General features: G+C 53.3%; 1 protein-coding gene across 5 annotated transcripts; it reads right to left on the reverse strand.

Annotated features, from left to right (window-relative positions):
- Positions 1–70: 70 nt before the first annotated feature.
- On the reverse strand, positions 71–15,995 carry Tmbim1 (transmembrane BAX inhibitor motif containing 1). Of its 5 annotated transcripts, none has more exons than XM_077803545.1 (13): positions 15,910–15,985; positions 9,320–9,431; positions 6,392–6,633; positions 5,190–5,284; positions 4,461–4,525; positions 4,275–4,328; positions 3,613–3,663; positions 2,937–2,976; positions 2,622–2,659; positions 2,355–2,442; positions 1,930–2,025; positions 903–956; positions 71–512 (listed from the first exon to the last, which is right to left on the reverse strand). In XM_077803545.1, the coding sequence occupies exons 3-13, from the start codon at positions 6,591–6,593 to the stop codon at positions 366–368; spliced, it is 930 nt and encodes a 309-aa protein (XP_077659671.1). In that variant the 5' UTR covers positions 6,594–6,633; positions 9,320–9,431; positions 15,910–15,985; the 3' UTR covers positions 71–365. The 5 variants fall into 5 exon arrangements, with proteins under 5 accessions (XP_077659671.1, XP_077659667.1, XP_026246078.2 ...); XM_077803541.1 differs by lacking the exon at positions 9,320–9,431 and adding an exon at positions 13,230–13,365 and having other exon boundaries at positions 15,910–15,963; XM_026390293.2 differs by lacking the exon at positions 9,320–9,431 and having other exon boundaries at positions 15,910–15,995.
- Positions 15,996–16,557: the final 562 nt, after the last annotated feature.

Genomic DNA, 16,557 nt, shown 5'->3' on the forward strand with positions numbered 1-16,557 from the left:
GCCCTGCACTTTAAAGTCCCTTCTGTGTTCACATTTCCTCTCAGTTATAGAATGGGCTCTTTTCACACACACACACACACCCAAGTGCTAAGAGTTTGGTGCCATATTGTGGGTAGAGGGCAAAAGACACATCCTCAGCCTCATTCCTGCCAAGCCCACTAACAGATCTGAACTGTCCCAGCACCCACTGCCCACCACAGGTTCCCACACCTCCACAGCCAGAGAGGTTACCCATCTCCTGGACAGAAAGGAAACTGGATATGTTACTTGAGGGGAAGAAAAAAGTGTCTGAGGCCCAGACCCCAGTCACAGGGCCCAGCCCTCTGGGGAAGGGAGAGCCCAGCGAGGGTGAAACGGGGGGCTCCTCAGTTGCGATCTCCCAACAGCTGCAGCACAAAGGTGAAGATGTAGACGATATCTGTGTAGATCTGCAGGGCACCCGTGATGTAGTCTTCTGGGCTGATGGTGTGCTTCCGGTTCCCCAGGACCAACTGTGTGTCGTAAGCCAGAAACTGCAGGGACAGGGAAGCCAGAAGTGAGCGCCAGTGAGTACCCAGAGGCCCAGAGCTCCTTTTTAGTCAGCAGAGTTGTCCTGGGAGCCTGTGTGCCACGTAGCAAGCACGCTTAGGGTAACCAACAGGCTAACAGGTGGTCTCTGCCTCCTGCAGTCCACACCAGAAACAGAGGCAGGCACACTGCATCTCCTGCCTAGCATTCCAACAGCAGGTGTGTGACTAAGACAGCAGGAGTGCCCTGAAAATCACGGGAACTCTTGATAGTGGGGAACCCTTGACAGTGAGGAAAGATCGCTTCTGGCTCTGTTCCAAGCCACCTAAATTCACTCGCCGTCCCCTGTCCTCCATCCCCTCAGTTCAGCTTTCCAGAGCACAGCAGGGACTTACCAGGGTGAAACAAATGGCCCCCAAAGCAGCATAGAGCATGTGGAGCCAGTAAATCTGGGAAGAAGGAGATGGGGTGGCGTTAGAAATCTGAGCAAAGTACAGTGAGGCAGGCCTTCAGGACCCAGCTAACCCCTGGGATTCAGGCATCAGAGTGGACAAAACTAGGAAGCCAGCCCACTGGGATCCTGGGGCATGCCCTTCTAGGTCCTAGAACAGATCTGAAACGGTGACATATTTGGCAGAGGGAGCAGAGGCTATCCTAAAATGGCCATATAAAACCAATCAAAGCATCTTTTAGCCAGACCAATCCATAGAGCTAATCTGCAGAGGTGTCCACTGTGCTTCTGAGAAAAAGCAGTGGCTGAGTGACAGCTTTGGAGGGACAGACCCAGCCCACACCAGCTGAAGAGCCCTGTCATCTTTCCTCCAGTCCTGGTCAGCACTCAACAGACCACACAGCCCATCCTGGGATGGACAGAATGAAGAAGGGCTAGGAGGGAGGGAAACCCTAGCCTGCAACCACCCTGATGAGGTTCAGAATTAGGGGGTACCCACAAGGCAGCCCTGCTTCACTCTCCTGTAGGTGCCTGTCCACAGAAGGACAAGGCCAGTCCACGGTGAGATGATCATCAGCCTGGGGACCTCATGTTTTCCTTTAGCTGACTATAGTCAAAGGATTCAGCTCCAGACATCTCCAAAGTCCCTTCCACACAGGTCCATCTTGTTCCTCTGGGTTCCTCTTCCAGTCTGCCTCCCAGAACCTGGTCTCAGCTGTCAGCTCTAATCTACTACTTCCCATAGGAACTCAGTGGCGCTGTCCAGGGCTCCCAGTGCTGTGGCTCTTTCCAAAGAGACACTGACTATTCCCTAACCCAAAAGGATGGTGCTTGTATGTGGATGCCTTTGCTAGCCACTGGAAGGTTCTGAGGTCAGCCTGCCCAGATGAGGGGCCCTGCTACATTTTGCTATACAGGGAGTCTGCAGTGAGGACTGGGTTCAGTGGCATCAGCCCTCATGGGACACTCACATATTTGAAGTATAGCACAATGCTAGTGACAATCCCAGTCACCATCAGCACAATTCCCAGGACACAGAAGAGGCCTGTGCACGAGGTGAAGTCCACCTACCAGGAAGAGGAATGAGGTACCTGTCAGACAACTGCCGTCACTAGCAGCCCAGCCAGACTGGCCTTGCCGCCCTGCCACCCTGCCACCCTGCCTGAGAGTCCCAGTTCTGCCTCCTGAAGACACAGTAATGACCATGTCATGCTAAGGACAGACATAGGAGGCAGCTGTGCAGGTGTAGATATGGGAAAGGGGATTAGGTCTCTAACGGAAATCCCTGGTCTATATGGATCTGGGCCCTCCCAGGCCATTCAAATGCCAAACCCAAAGGGCCAGGTTTCATAATAAAGAGAGGCAGGTGCCAGGGAAGAACCCTCCATTCCCTCACCTTGGTCTGAAAGCAGAAGATGGTGACAGAAATGGACACCACAGCAGTGATGATCATTGCAATGATGACAGCTTTGGTCTGGTACATACTGGAAGGAAGGAGTTAAGAGAAACCAGAGGCATAAGCACATACAAATGACTTCAAACTCCCCACTTCCAGAAGATTCCACCCAGAACCCATCCCCACAGATGACCACCAGCCCAGGAACACCTGCTCCCCAAGAATACACACTTCACATGAAAGGTGGTAGATTGCCCTTGCATGTACCTGGAAATGGTGCCTGTCATAAAGCCCATGGCAAAAGTCTGAGGGAGAGAAACAAAGAAGACACTTAAGAACGGCAGGCACTGGGTGAAGTTCAGTGGTAGAGCACTTGCCCAGCACATGCAAAGGCACTGGGGGATGACCACAGTGGCCTTCCAGAGCTGGGAGTAGATTCGACTGAGCTGGAAAGATGCAGCCACAGAGGGGACCCAGAGCTAGCAGTAAGGATAAGAAGGGGGAGAAAGCCAGGGACATCCTTCCCCAGTGATATCTCTTTCCCTTCCCTGGGACAGCGCTCCCCTACCCTTCTAGACTTACAAAGAGAGCCAGCAGGATGATGTTCCATGGGAACCGGCGCCTTAGGGAGAAGAAAAGGCCTGGTTACATGACTTAGGGAAGTCAGATCCTAGAGGTTCCCTCAGCACAAGGGAGCACCTGGCTCCTGTGCCTGCAGGGACAAGCCCTGCTCTGGGGAAGGGAAGGCTGGCATAGCTTTGGTACCTGCTCAGGGGGTTCAAAAGGACAACATGGAGCAGTGGAGTGGACCTGTGCTATGGAGCCAGAAAGACCTGAAACTGTTTGCCACTATTACTCAGACTACCTGTGTGACTGTGAGAAAGTTGTCCAGCCTCTCTGAGCCTTGAGTTCTTCCTGTTTGGTTTGGGGTTCTTTTTTTCCCTCTCATTTTTCTTTTCCCTTCCCCCCTCCCCACACTGCCTTTTTCCTTTTCTCTTTCCTGTTTATTAAATGGTTAAAATTCTACATATCTTGCAGGGTTGCTGTAAAAATGATAGCTAAATATATCTCAGACAGTGCTATGTAAACCTCTGAACGGTAGTCACCGACATCATCATCATCATCACCACCACCACCACCACCACAGTACTTCTTGTAAGTCTCCATTCGACCACTACAAGGAATCCATTTTCTTCCCAAAATACTCGCTCCTGTCCCACCCCTTTCTCTCCTCATTGTCTAAGGCTCTGGAACTCACCTGGGTCCCTGGCAGCAGGCAAGGGTCAGGTAGGTGACGATGAAGACAGCACTGGGGAAGAAGAGATGGGACATGGTCTGTGGCCAGAGCTACCCTTGGCCGTTTCTCAGCCCAGCCTGGCAGCACTCAGCTGGCCCAGGGCTTGGAGGCCTAGGAAGCTGCTTGGGTCTGAGGGGAAGCTACTCAGGAGAAGTTAGGGCAGAACTACCAAGCCAGGGACCCTGAGCAGTTCTGTAACACACGTGCGGGCCGTAGAAACTGGCTGTGAGAACCTGGGCACTTCCATGCAGACTGTCACCATCGTCTGCTGCCCCACCCCCCGCCCCACCACGTGCTATGTGATTCTGTGACTCCTCACCAGGGTGCACACCCCAGCATGGGAGAATGGCACTGGCCACTGGGAAGGCCCCTCTCAAAAAACATTTTGAGGAGCTGTGGTTGTGGCTCAGTGGTAGAGCGCTTGCATAGCATGTGTGAGGCACTGAGTTCGAATCCCAGCACCACATATAAATAAGTGAGTAAATAAAGATTGATCAACATCCAAAAAAATATTTAAAAAAAAAAAAAAGGCATTTTGATCCATGCCCTGAGTAGAGCCGGTCAACTGGAAACACTGCCAGCCACCTCCTCCCCTCGCCTTGAGTACAGCCAGGCACACTCACTAGGACACGTAGTACACAGCCACATTCCTCCTCACGAATTGGCTAACTGGCTCCCTGTGGAGTCGAGGAAGAGGAGAAGAGTCATTCCAGGGCTTGGCTGCCTCCCCGCCAAGCACCCCCAAGACAGGCAGCTGATCCAGAACTCCCCAGGGTGGAAGGAAGGGTCAGCGAGGCCCAAACACTCACACAAAGGTGAAGATAGCAATGATGGCCACTGTGATGAGCAGCTGGACGGAGATGATGCTGTAAACCTGGAACATAGCCGGCCAGGGGCACAGGTGACCACCCTGTCGGCTGGCCTCTCCCCAGGAAGCAGAACCACAAGACCAAGAAGCCAAAGGAGCACAGGCCCTGCCCTTCCTATCCTGGCAGTGGTGGAAGGGGCTTCTTTTCCCTATTTTGAAGGCTCTACTTTTACTTTGAGCCCTCAAAGAGCCTGCAGCTGCAGCCTGGCCTAGAGGTGACCCCAGTGGGGAGCATGGTCCACATGCTGTTTGAACTTCTGCTCCCTCCCTCCTGTCCAGCATCCAGCTCTGCAGGGCTGCCCTGCACCACCACTGTGGTTCCATACTTGCAGTTCAGCGTGGCACGTCACACATCTGTCTGCCCTGAGCAGGTGCCTTGCAGATGTGAGATAGGAGAGTGGATTAAGAGCTCCCCAGTTGTTTACGGTCTTAACGGGAAAGCAAGGTCTGGGGAAGAGGTGGGAGATTTCCCAGATTGACTGTCCTCCCAAAACAAGGTCAAAGAGAAGGGATGCTGGGGATAGGGAAGCCGGGGAGAGAGCAGTGAGGGCAGGCAGCCAGCAAATTTCTATGAGAATTCTGTGCCCTTGCCTGTGGTTGGTGTGGCCTGGCCCTCCCCAATTCCCACAGCGTGAGGGGCCAGGTCCACCTGCCTCCCAGCCCATCTCACCTTTTGGATGAATGTGTGTCGGACTTTTCTGTCATCCCACTCTCCAGGCCCAAAGCTGTCGCTCACTGCTCTCTCCTCTCCATCATAGCCAGGGCCTAGGGACGGATCACATAGGACCAACTGGAGACCTGGGAATGTAACCTTCATCCCAAAGCCTCTCAACACTGTCTGAAAGGCTCAGGTATCTCCAGCCAAAAGTCAAGTGTTACAGTGCAGAACTCCTTTCCCAGCCAGGGTCCTCTGGATGCCCTCAGAGTGACCTGAGCCAGGGTGGCATGAGGGGGCTTAGGCAAAAGCCAGTCCATCCACATGCATCTCTTAGGGCTTTGTGCAGCCAGCCCACACCATCAGAGGTCAGGTGGTGGTGTCAGGATCTAGGGAGGAAGCAGGCAGGAGTGGGGCTAGCTGGCAGAGCAACAGCCTCAGGGATGGAGGGCCAGAGAAAAGGTGGGGAGAACAGAGGGCAAGGGCCAGGATGTAGCGTAAGCCTCATTGAAAGCAGATCTTTCAAGGGCATGTAGCCTCTCACATGTGAGTGACGCATTCCAGTCCGCACCAGAACACACATGTCCAAGTGAGAGCTGGCCCTACACTTGCATCAGGACTCCAGAGCTGCTGCACAGCTTCCAAACATTGTGTGGATGCCTCTTTGGGAACTGCTGTCAAAATCCAACCAGAAAGCACTATGCATAGTTCAGAAGTAAAGCATATGCTTAGCATGTATGAAGCCCTGGGTTCCATCTCTAGCACCACAAAATTAAAAGGACGCCCAGGAAAAGGGGCTCACTGCATTCTAACCTCATTTGTTTCTGACCTGCCATGATGTTTACCAAGGTTGGCTCCACTTTGGGGTGTTTGCAAAAATCAGACTTTACCTAAAGGATAAGGATTTGTCATCCCCAAGGATGTATTTTAAAAAGTGAAGTGTTTGGGGTTACAGGGGTAGCTCCTAAGACAGACATGGCCCCTGGGAGGGAAGGCACGGACTCAGCTGCCTGGCTGAATAAAGGGGCTACCACGTGGCTGGAGGAGCTGAGGGGGGGAAGTAAGGAAGTAAAACAAAATGGAATGAGAGATCTAAACAGATGAGAGGGAAAAGGCATTAAAAGGGAAGTTGAAGAGAAGAGAGTGAAAGGAGGGGGCCACATTCACCCAAGGGCTGCTCCTCCCGCCCACCTTCCACATCCACTTCCAGGACTCACCGTAGTTCATGGGCATCGGGTGGATGGGAGGCATAGGCTGTGGGTAGCCAGCAGGGTGGCCGTAACCAGGTTGTGGGTAGGCAGGGTAGGCAGGGTACCCTCCTGGCAGGACAGATGGTTGCCCATAGCCCCCAGGGGGTGGAGGGCCAGGATACAGGGGGTTGCGGTCCTCATACGGAGGTGGGGCAGTAGGGTTGGACATGGCCACTCAAGAGCTGAGGGAAAACCCCAGCTGCTGGAACCTGAAATGGAAGATAAGCAAAGTAGTCATGAGTGCCTGGCACAGCTCACTCCACCCCCAGTTCCTCCCAGGCTGTGTCTCCCTGGAGAAGAGAGCCTCCTAATTTTTCTCTGGGTCACACATGTCACTTGCTGCCCATAGGCTGCTTCCCATCAGCCCAACCCCTGGCCCTCTTGCCCTCAAGCCAGCTCTTCATGGAGAGCTGTGTCTTCCCTGTGTAATTTCCTGGCTACAAGAAAGCAGGAGAAGGGGTTAGTGAGGCAACTAGAGTTGATGCTGAGCATCGGATGTGATGCACAAGGGGAACTGGGCGCCTGGGAACTCCCTGTCCTCACATAAAAAAGCCTTCCAGTGTTGATGGCTTTTCAACAGAACCAGGAAAGAGGCTGGAGGGCTCTGGTAGAGCCTCCAGTGAGTCACAGGGCCAGCTGAGACCCTCCAGAGTGGAAGCCCAGCCCCCACCCAGCTGGCTGGAGCACAGAGCCTGAGAGCCAGAGCTGGGGTGCAGCCAAGCTCCGAGTGGAGAGGAGAAGGAGGAGGGAACAGTCTAGCCCAGTGCCAGGGCAGCCTGGCCCCAGGGGAAGAGCCCGTGGACTGGTAGCAGGCCGGGTCAAGGGAGCCTGAGAGGTCTGGGCCAGCAAGCTGCTAGGAGGCCCCACAGAAGAGCAGGCCCGAGACTGGACTTTCAGGTTCCTTAAATAACCAGCTGTGGCGCCTCAGGTAGGCATGTGACAGCCTGTGCACACCTGTTCCCTTCACTGGTGAGCAGGAGCGCACAGTGAGCATGGGGCCCCAAAGGCCCCTCCAAAGGGAGTGGGTTTTGTAGCCCAATATCTCTGGGGTCTTGATGGTTTCTTCTGTCTCCCCCAGGGGCAGTGGCTAGCAGTAAGGAGGGCCAGCTGGGAACTCCCTGTTGTCATTTAAGGGAGCTACAAGATGGAGGGAGTTCCTTAAGTAGCAGGGACAGCCCCACAGCCAGGAGCCCGGAAGCACAGGTTGAGGGGACCTCAGGTTGCACAGCCCCCATGCTCCTTTCAGATGAGAGAATCAAGGCCCAAAACAGTAAACGATTCCCAGGACCACAGAGCTAGCAGGTCAGCAGCAGAGTCAAAATGGATCCCTTCAGGATCTGGGGCACGTGTCCTTTATGTTATGCTGTGCTCTTTATTGCCTCCTCTGCCAAATAAATGTCCCTCAGGCCTGGTGTTCCCCACTGAGGTGGCAGAGCTGGGGGAAGAGCTAAGGTGGAGTTTTCTGTGTCCCTCGTGGGAAGAAGCCCTGACAAATTCTGCGCCCCTTAGACAGGGCCATCCCTTTCCTAGAGCATCGTCCAGGGTAGACCTAGAGGACCCCACAGGGACACCCCAGATCCAGGTCAGCAACCACCCTCAGCCTTTGCAGGAAGCAGAAGAGCCCTAGCTTCTCTTTGTAGGACACCCTATGCGGTTCAGGGATCAGATAAAGGACTGTCTATGTCTTCTTTCTTAGGACAACTAGGGTCATTCAGAAAGGGGAAAGTGGCGGGGATCAAATAGCAGGGCAGGTCTCTGAATGGGTTATTTTGAGAAAAGTCTTTCTCCATCCACCCAGAGTGAGGAGACAGACAGAGCAAGAAAGTGTTGGCCAGGAAGAATGCCTTTCCCGACAGTGAGGTGTGAGGGGCAAAGCGGGTGTCAGGAGAGCAGAGCCGAGCCCTTGCAACGCGGCAGCGAAGCCTGCAGCGACAGGTGCCAGACACACAGGGGAGAGTACAGGAACTGGGAGTGGAGTGTCTGGGGCTGTGTAAGGGAAGGAAGATGGCCTTAAGTAATTATCATATATGAATCTCCTGTAAGTTCAAGGCCAGCCTTAGTGACTTAGCAAGACCCTGCCTCAAGAAATAAAAAGGGCTGGGGCTCAGTAGTAGAGCACTCCTGGGTTCAATCCCCTGCACCAAAAGATAAAAATCTGCTGGGCATGGTGGCGCATGCCTATGATCCCAGTGGCTGGGGAGGTGGAAGCAGGAGGATTGTAAGTTCAAAGCCAGCCTCAGCAATTTAGTGAGGTGCAAAAATGCAACTCAGTGAGACCCTGCCTCTAATAAAATACAAAATAGGGCTGGAGATGTGGCTCAGTGGTCCAGTGCCCCTGAGTTCAATCCCTGGTACCAAAAAAAAAGGTAAAAACGTGGTGTCCTTTTTAGAGGAAGGGGTGGAGGACAAGTCACCTTTGGAATAGGTGTGTCTGCATCATGGCACCATCTCAGCACCCCAGGTCTATCTGACATCCACCACTGGGTTGGTAGTACATATGGCTGGCTGAACAGGCCCAGGAGGCACCTGTCATTAAAAGGCACGCTGTGCACTAAACCACAATGCCACCATTTCCTGGCCCTTTACCTCCTCAGGATGCACTTCTATGAACTGAGGTGAGAAAGACCAGATGATCTCTGAGCTTGCAGCCAGCTCTATCAGCAGATGATGATCCTGGGACCTGAGCTACGCAGGGCCTGCCCTTTGCCCTCCCTATTCCCAGACTGAGAGGTTGCAGCGGCCATAGGTGAACATGACTCACAGAGAGGAAGGTCAGCCTCAGACAGACCTCAAGAGTCTCGTCCAGCCCAGTAGGCTGCTGACTCACAGAGCCCTGTGCCTCCTCACCCTGCCATGTCATGCCCCAACTTCAGAAGAATTCACAAGTTGACCTGCCTGCTGGGAGGAAAGTAGGTCCAAGTCTACTTCTCTGGGGCCTCAGTCACCAGCCCATCTTCAGCAGACAACACCATGATCACTTTACCTCACTATGCCCCAGTGCCTTCACCTAGAAAATGGGGTTGACACTTATAAGAGTCCCCCCCCCACACACACACACACACATACACACACCCCAGAGAATTGTGTGGCATGATGGCACAAGCTTATAATCCCAGTTACCTGGGAAGCTGAGGTAAGAGGATCGCAAGTTCAAGGCCAGTCAGGGCAATTTAGCAAGATATGTCTCAAAATAAAAAGGGCTGGGGATGTAGCTCAGTGGTAGAGTGCTTGCCTAGTGTACCTGAGGCCCTGGGCTTGATCTCCAGCACTGAAAAATACGGATAAATATTGGCTGTTTTCAGTTATTTCATTAAGTCTTTTCAGTAGCCCAGCAGGGTAGATACGGTTGTTATTATCCCCACTTACAAATGAAGACAGCAAGGCTTAGAAGAATGAGGTCACCAGGCCATGGTTACCTTGCCAGGGTGAGATGGAGTCAAGACTCAGGGCCCTAGACTGGCCCAGAGCCATGTTCTGAGTCCCTCTCTCGAGTTCCTCATTTGCACACCCTATCTATCCAAACTCCTCACCCCTTCTCCCATGGCTTCCAGTCTAAGGCCCTCTGTAACAGCAGAAGGCTTACACAGGAAGTGGAGGCCAAGTCAGCCTTCCACAGTGAGCTCCAACCCCAACCAGCAGCTCGAGGCAGAGGCTGGTCCAGAGATTGAGATTCAAAAGGTCAGAGCCGAGAGGACACGCACTAAGGCAAACCTGCCCCTCTCTACTCCAGCCAGAGAGCCACTGTGCAGGAAGCAGTAATCTGTCCTTGTCACAAAGCTGGTCTTGTGGCCAGGACCTAATCCTACCTATTTAGTATAGAGCTCTGGACACAGGAAAGGAGACCTTTCCTGTTAGTGCCTGCCAGGGGGTTGCCAGCCTCCACCACCCTCACCTCTGAGCCATGCCAAGGAGAACAGTGGCAGGAGCCTCAGGGGCCCAGGGCCACCAGCCTCGGCAGCTTCTCGCTTCTGTGTCTGCCCCAGCACCTGCCCAGCCTACGTGAGGGCCCTGCCACTTCCTACCATCAGGGCCTGTGCTGGGGCCAAAGTTTAGGCTGACATCTGTCTAGGGAAGAGGGGGAAGGAGAGGGAGCCAGCTCCTCTCCTAGCCAGACCAAGGGTGATGGCTGGAGAAGAGGGGGGAGAGGAAGGGATGGAGAGAGACAGAGGGAAGATGAGGCCCAAAGCCTACAAGCCAGCCTTCCAGGTTCTGCCAGTAGCTGATGGAAGGCCCCACCGTCTCCACAGGCTGAAAGGGGCCTGTAGAGTTCCCACCAGAAACTGCCTTTTCCTCAAATACAGAAGGCATTCATTTCTACAGATGCCAGCCGTGGGGAGTTTGTTTGCCCACTGCCGTGGCTGCATGCAGCTTGAACCATCAGAACATTGTCTACCTCATGCTTGTGACCAAGGCTTTAGACTCTGCCTGATCCTGGCAGCTCCATCTCGGTTTGCTCCTCTCAGTTGGAGTCCAGAGCCTCTCCTCCACCCAGAGATGGTAGAAACAGAAGTGAGTGGAGCCTGTGGTGGTGGCACACGCCTGTAATCCCAGCATCTTGGGAGGCTGAGGCAGGAGGATCGCTAGTTCAAAGCCAGCCTGAGCAACAGCAAGGCACTAAGCAACTCAGTGAGACCTTGTCTCTAAATAAAATACAAAATAGGGCTGGGGATAGGGCTCACTGGTCAAGTGCCCCTGAGTTCAATCTCCAGTACCAGAAAAAAAAGTGATTGGGCTCTTGGCCTAATCAACACACTTGCTGGTGACCAATGTTTTCCCATGTGAGGAGGGGACTCATCCCCCCGGGCTGTGTCAGTGAGTGTGCCGGGCTACTACCTCGGGCACCAGTTCTCCTGGGGCATATGAGGGGTTAAGGCTCTGGAATCTGTGAAGAGGAGGACAGCTACTGGGGTTACTGCAAGAGGGTGTGTGTTGGAGGGAGGGGCAGAAAGGAGCAGCTGACTGGTCCAGGCAGCCTGCCCTCCTCCCTGCCAAGAACAGATGCCCAGAGCTGAGCAGAACGGAAAGAATAGCTCAGAGTGCACATCTCAGGAAGCCCCACCCAGCAGGCGCTGCGGCACAGTCAGTCAGTCTGGCTCCTTCCCTTGCTTTCCTTTCCCATTCCCCCAGGGAGAGCTCTGCCCCACCACCCTAGCACAGCCACCAGGGCAGAGGAGTAAAACACATTCAGGAGAATTTGGGCAAGTGACCAGGCCTGATTCTGGACCAAGGGAGTCCAGAATCAACCTCATACTCTTTATCTGGCCTGGCCTCCAGGACTAAGAGATGAACTAGAGGGGCCTAAAAATTGAAATGTCAGACTTTAGAATGGGTGCTGCCGGCCCTGGATTGGAATGAACTTGAGAAATCATCTGGCCGTTTGACAGATCAGGAAACCTCAGAGCCAAGAAAGTTCCTGCCCCAGCCCAGGACAGGCCCTCATGGTCATGGGTTTGTAACTTCCCTTCCCAGCCCTGCCCACTATCTGAGAACTCTGAAAGACAGACGCAAGCATACACACCCCTGAGGAGGAGCCAGAACAAGCCACCCATTTCCCAGGTCTCTCTTAAGCTCCGGCTCCGACTGCCAACCTATTGCTTCCCTCTCCAGCTCCAAGCCACCCCTCCCAGCCCCCATCTCTAGCCAGGGTTGCCTTTCTGGATCCATAAGACAGAGGGCTGGCTCCTGTCTCCAAGGGAAGAGAAGCTGCCCAGGGGAGCATGGGACACCCCAGGAATGGCAGCTCTCCCATCACCCATCACCCTTGTTTGGGGGCAGAATTGTGTCATCGAGGCATTAATCCCAGAGACCTCAGCCACGTCAGTGGTCAGGATGGTCTGGAAACGTAGATGAAGAGGAAACCATTGACAAATAGGATGTCCCTTTTAGAGCACAGCCCCTACTCACCTCTGGTGTTTCAACTCTCCTGTCTTTCAGCTGAACTTCCAGGTTAGGAGCAGAGACAGGCAGAGGAATGAGACAGATAATTAACCACCCACAGTGGAGAACTGCAGGTGGGCAGGCACAGAAGAGGACCACTAAGAGTGGCTTAAAGCAGTAAGAACTGTCAGTACTTACTAAGCAAGTAGGGGACTCTGATGCTCACAGAAGCCCTACGATCCTACTGGCCAATAAAACAAATTCAGAGAAAACACATTTAAGGTCCCATAGAGGCAAACAGCAGAGATGGGTCTGAACCCAGAGCCAGTATCTGATGCTAAAGTCCATACCTTATACTTTTTATTTACCTGGTTGGAACAGAAGCCCCTAAGGCACCCCCAACAGTCACTCTGGGAGCAGCCCAGCACCTGCGGGTATGGTGGAAAGACTGAAAATGACCAGAAGGGACTAAGCAAGTGCATTGTCGATACCTATTGCTTTCCCAGTGAAAAGTGATCGGATGGGTGAGTCCTGAGTTAGAAGGCAGAGACCTAATGCCTGTCCTGGCTTTGGTACCAACTCAGTTGCATGAGTCATAGTAGGTCACTTCATATCTCCAGAGCCAGCTTTTACATCTGTAAGATGAGTATCCTGGACCAAAAGATCAAAGTCCTCTCCAACTCTGCCGGTTGCTGATGCTGAATAAGTAGCCTAATAGAACAAAAACCTTCAAAGCAGACTGACATGCCCCCTAAGAAACCTACACTGGAGGGACTACTGATGTGTCACTGGTCCAGTGGACAACTACAGAGGCAGAGGCACATGGAATGCACTGAGTATGGAGATGGCTGTAACTGCCTTTCCTCCCAGACTACACCCGTAATTCCTTCCGGATCCTCCAGTAAGCACCTCCTGGGTTCTCACTCACCCTAAAGCCTGCAGAGAGACAGTCTAACACTGTATGAAAGAAACAGCATGTCAGGAATCAAGAGACCTGGGTTCCTTAGCCAGCTCTGGGAATCCTGGCAAATGACCTCTCTGGCCTCCTGTATCTTCAAATCGGCCTAATTATGGGACAAAAGCAGAGATTAGTTTACCAGAACCAGAAAGCAGAGAGAGAGAGACTTACCAAGCCAGGCAATTCTGAGAAGGCTTCAGTGGATGAATGCAGAAATAAACAGTCCATATCCCCTTCTTGGAAATTCACAAGGCACAGTGATATATTAAGCCTCTGTGAAGTCCTGCCCTAAGAAACCTGTTCAATTTTGTTTAACCCAGTACCCCCCCAAACATTCCCAAGGCTGAAACTCTTTGATCCAGGCACACCTAACATTTGTGGGATGAGGATCCAGACCACCTATGTCTTACATAGTTGTCTGGATCAGAAAAATCTGTGTTCTAACCTCTCATATCTTAAAACTCCTTTGCCTCCACCCAGCCTGCCCTTACTCACACCAAGAACCTTACTCTCAATCAACTCAGTTCCAGGATACTCTGGAGGGTCCTCCATGACCCTAAGCCCCAGAGGCACACAGCTGTTACTGTAACTTCCATGATAGGATTTACTGCCCTGCAACAGAGCAGATCTCCAGCCTGCACAAAACCAGGACACTAGCATACCCTACCATCACCCCTATGTAGGGGAAAAGAACAGATCCTTGCAAGCAAGGACTCATTATCATTCTCGTGACCAATTTATCGAGAACCCTCTAGATACCAGCCTCTGTGGCCAGTGGACTTCTGGATAGCATTACTACTTTAAAATGAGACCTAGGTTTGGGCCTAGAATCCCAGAATCTCAAGGTTAACAGATTTTGTCAAGGTCACCCTTCCACAACATCCTCACAGAAGGTCCACATCATGGTTATCTATGTTGTTAGCAGAATTTCTTTCCAGAGATTTTTATGAGCCTCTACCCTCCAGTTCTTCCAGTTTGGCATTCTGAAGACACACAAGTGTGTGTGTGTGTGTGTGTGTGTCCCTTCACTATGGCTTCTAGGGTAGGACTTCTGCTCTTTCTGAAGGGCCCTGGATGAGAAGTTTTGGGATTGGAGGTGCTGTGCGGTGGAAATTCCCCCATTTCCAGAGAGGAGGCTGAATGGAGGTGGCTATTACCCCGGCTCACGACATGAGATTCTCCTAATGCTTATGCTCTAACCTAACCCGTCATTACCTCTCTGGCGTGCCCATTTTTACAAGAGAGGCCCTGAGGTCATGGCATAAGAAGACAGGGAAGTCGGACCCTTGACAGTCGTCCTACCACTTCATTCTAAGCTGTAAACTGGGTCCTTAAGACTAAGAGAGTCCCCAAGTGACACAGAAGTATGGCTCCCCTTTTGCCCCAGACAAAGCAGCCTCAGGAAGCTCCTGGCTCCCCCTGCCACCACTGACCAGGCCGAAGGAACCAGCTTTGAAACCAAAGCTCACCAGTCAGATGAATATTTCAGAGCCCAAGAGAACTGGACACCTGATGGACCTTCAGTGGCATCTGGCTCTGTTCCTGGTTCCCAGATCTCCCCACTTATCCTATGTCCAGGGTGGAACCCCAAGCCCATGGACACTACCCAGAGACCACAGAGCCCCTCTAGGACAAGAGCTGGTGAAGAACAGGTCAGGCCCAGCAGCCTTTCTCTCCCTCCCTCCCACTCTTCCCATCGCTTTCCCTTTCCCACTTCCCTGTTTTTTTTTAAGAGAGAGAGATTAAGGAGGAGCAGGGAAAGAGGAAGAGAAAGAAACAGGTCCATTTTTTTAAAGAGAGAGTGAGAGAGGAGAGAGAGAGAGGGAATTTTTTAATATTTAGTTTTCAGCAGACACAACATCTTTGTATGTGGTGCTGAGGATCGAACCCGGGCCGCACGCATGCCAGGCGAGCGCGCTACCGCTTGAGCCACATCCCCAGCCCCCTGTTTTGTTTTTACTCTGACTCAAATAGGTTCTGAGGAGGACTGGTGGTTCCAGGTAGCTTCCAGAACTCAGTCCACGGGGCGGTGGTTCAGTATCGGGCTGCGGCCAAGTTATGGTGATGGGGTTGCCACTTCCCCGGGCTGTGGGCTGGGGCTGCCCCGGCTTCCACCCTTCTCTGGGCTGGGAACTCCCCTTACCCCACCACTTTCACACTGCTGGGACTACGCCAAGGCCAGCGGCAACCGGGAAAGGAGGGGCAACCTGGGGTGGGGGCCACCCTGGGCTGGTTCCCCTCCCTCTCTCCCCCTGCTGAGAGCCAGGACAACCCCCAACTCACAGCTGGCCACTCTGAGCCTCGCTTGGGGGACCCGCCCTGCCACAGACAAGCTACTCGTTCCTGTAAGAGAGAATCCCTTCCTAGACCCTGGTCAGTTCACCGGCGCCCACAACAGCTGCTTGGTTCCCAAGGCTAACCAGGTGCCACACGCCCTCCCAAGGCGCATAGGAAAAGCGAAACTCCCCACTGCCAGGGCGAAAGATCCCCACTCTGACGCCGAAGCAGGCCAGCCCCCAGCTAACTCTGGAGGGGCCGGCCGGTCGCGCACTCCGAGAAAGTTTGGGGGCTCGGGGCTAGCGCAACCCAGGCCACCTAGTCCCTAGTAGCCCGCAGTCCCCACCTCCGCCGCCCCGGCCCCAAGCCTTGCCTGCGCTGTCTCCAAGCGTGCGTTCCACTTCCCCGTGCGGCGAGTCCTGCGGGGGCCGGGCTGGGCTGCGCTGGGCTGGGGCTGAGCGCCCCGCCCCGCCCCGTCCTGCCGGCCCGTGGGGCGGGGCCTCGGGGCGCCGCCAGAGGGCGCAGGGGTCCTCCAGGTGTCCTTCCTCTCCGCTGAGAACTAGGGTGGGTACTTCAGATTTAGGGGCGGTAACGCTCGTTGAGGGAAATTCAGAACACACGCGATTACAGAAAGAAACTCACTTTTTTTCACCCATCCCAAATCCCAGGGGGAAGCTTTGGGTGCTCCTTTGCCTGCATCTGTGTGTACTGTACTTGCTTTTCCAGAGGGGTCCTGTAGGAAAAGTTTCTGTTGTTTTGGTTTGCAGTACTGGGAACTGAACTCAGGGTGTCTCGCATAGGCTAGGCAAGCGCCCTACCACTAGCTACATCCCCAGCACTTTTTGTTATTATTTTGAGACAGGTTCTACCTAAATTGCCCAGACTGACCTTAAATTTGTCATCTTCCTGCCATAGCTCCCAAATCACTGGGATTTCAGGCCAGCGCCACTAAGCCAGGATTCTTTTTTTTTTTTTTTTTTTTTTTTGAAAGGAGGTCTTGCAATGTTGACCAGGCTGGTCT

The sequence above is a fragment of the Urocitellus parryii genome, chromosome 1, assembly GCF_045843805.1.
Source record: "Urocitellus parryii isolate mUroPar1 chromosome 1, mUroPar1.hap1, whole genome shotgun sequence".
Taxonomy (NCBI): domain Eukaryota; kingdom Metazoa; phylum Chordata; class Mammalia; order Rodentia; family Sciuridae; genus Urocitellus; species Urocitellus parryii.

Bases quoted from the DNA above. Each gene is read 5' to 3' on its own strand.
- Tmbim1 (XM_026390293.2), bottom strand. From the start codon at position 6,593: ATGTCCAACCCTACTGCCCCACCTCCGTATGAGGACCGCAACCCCCTG. The intron at 3,664-4,274 runs GTGAGTGTGCCT...CTTCTTCCCCAG, and splicing joins GCTGTGTACTACGTGTCCTA to TGCTGTCTTCATCGTCACCT. The intron at 513-902 runs GTAAGTCCCTGC...CTGTCCCTGCAG, and splicing joins GGGCCATTTGTTTCACCCTG to TTTCTGGCTTACGACACACA.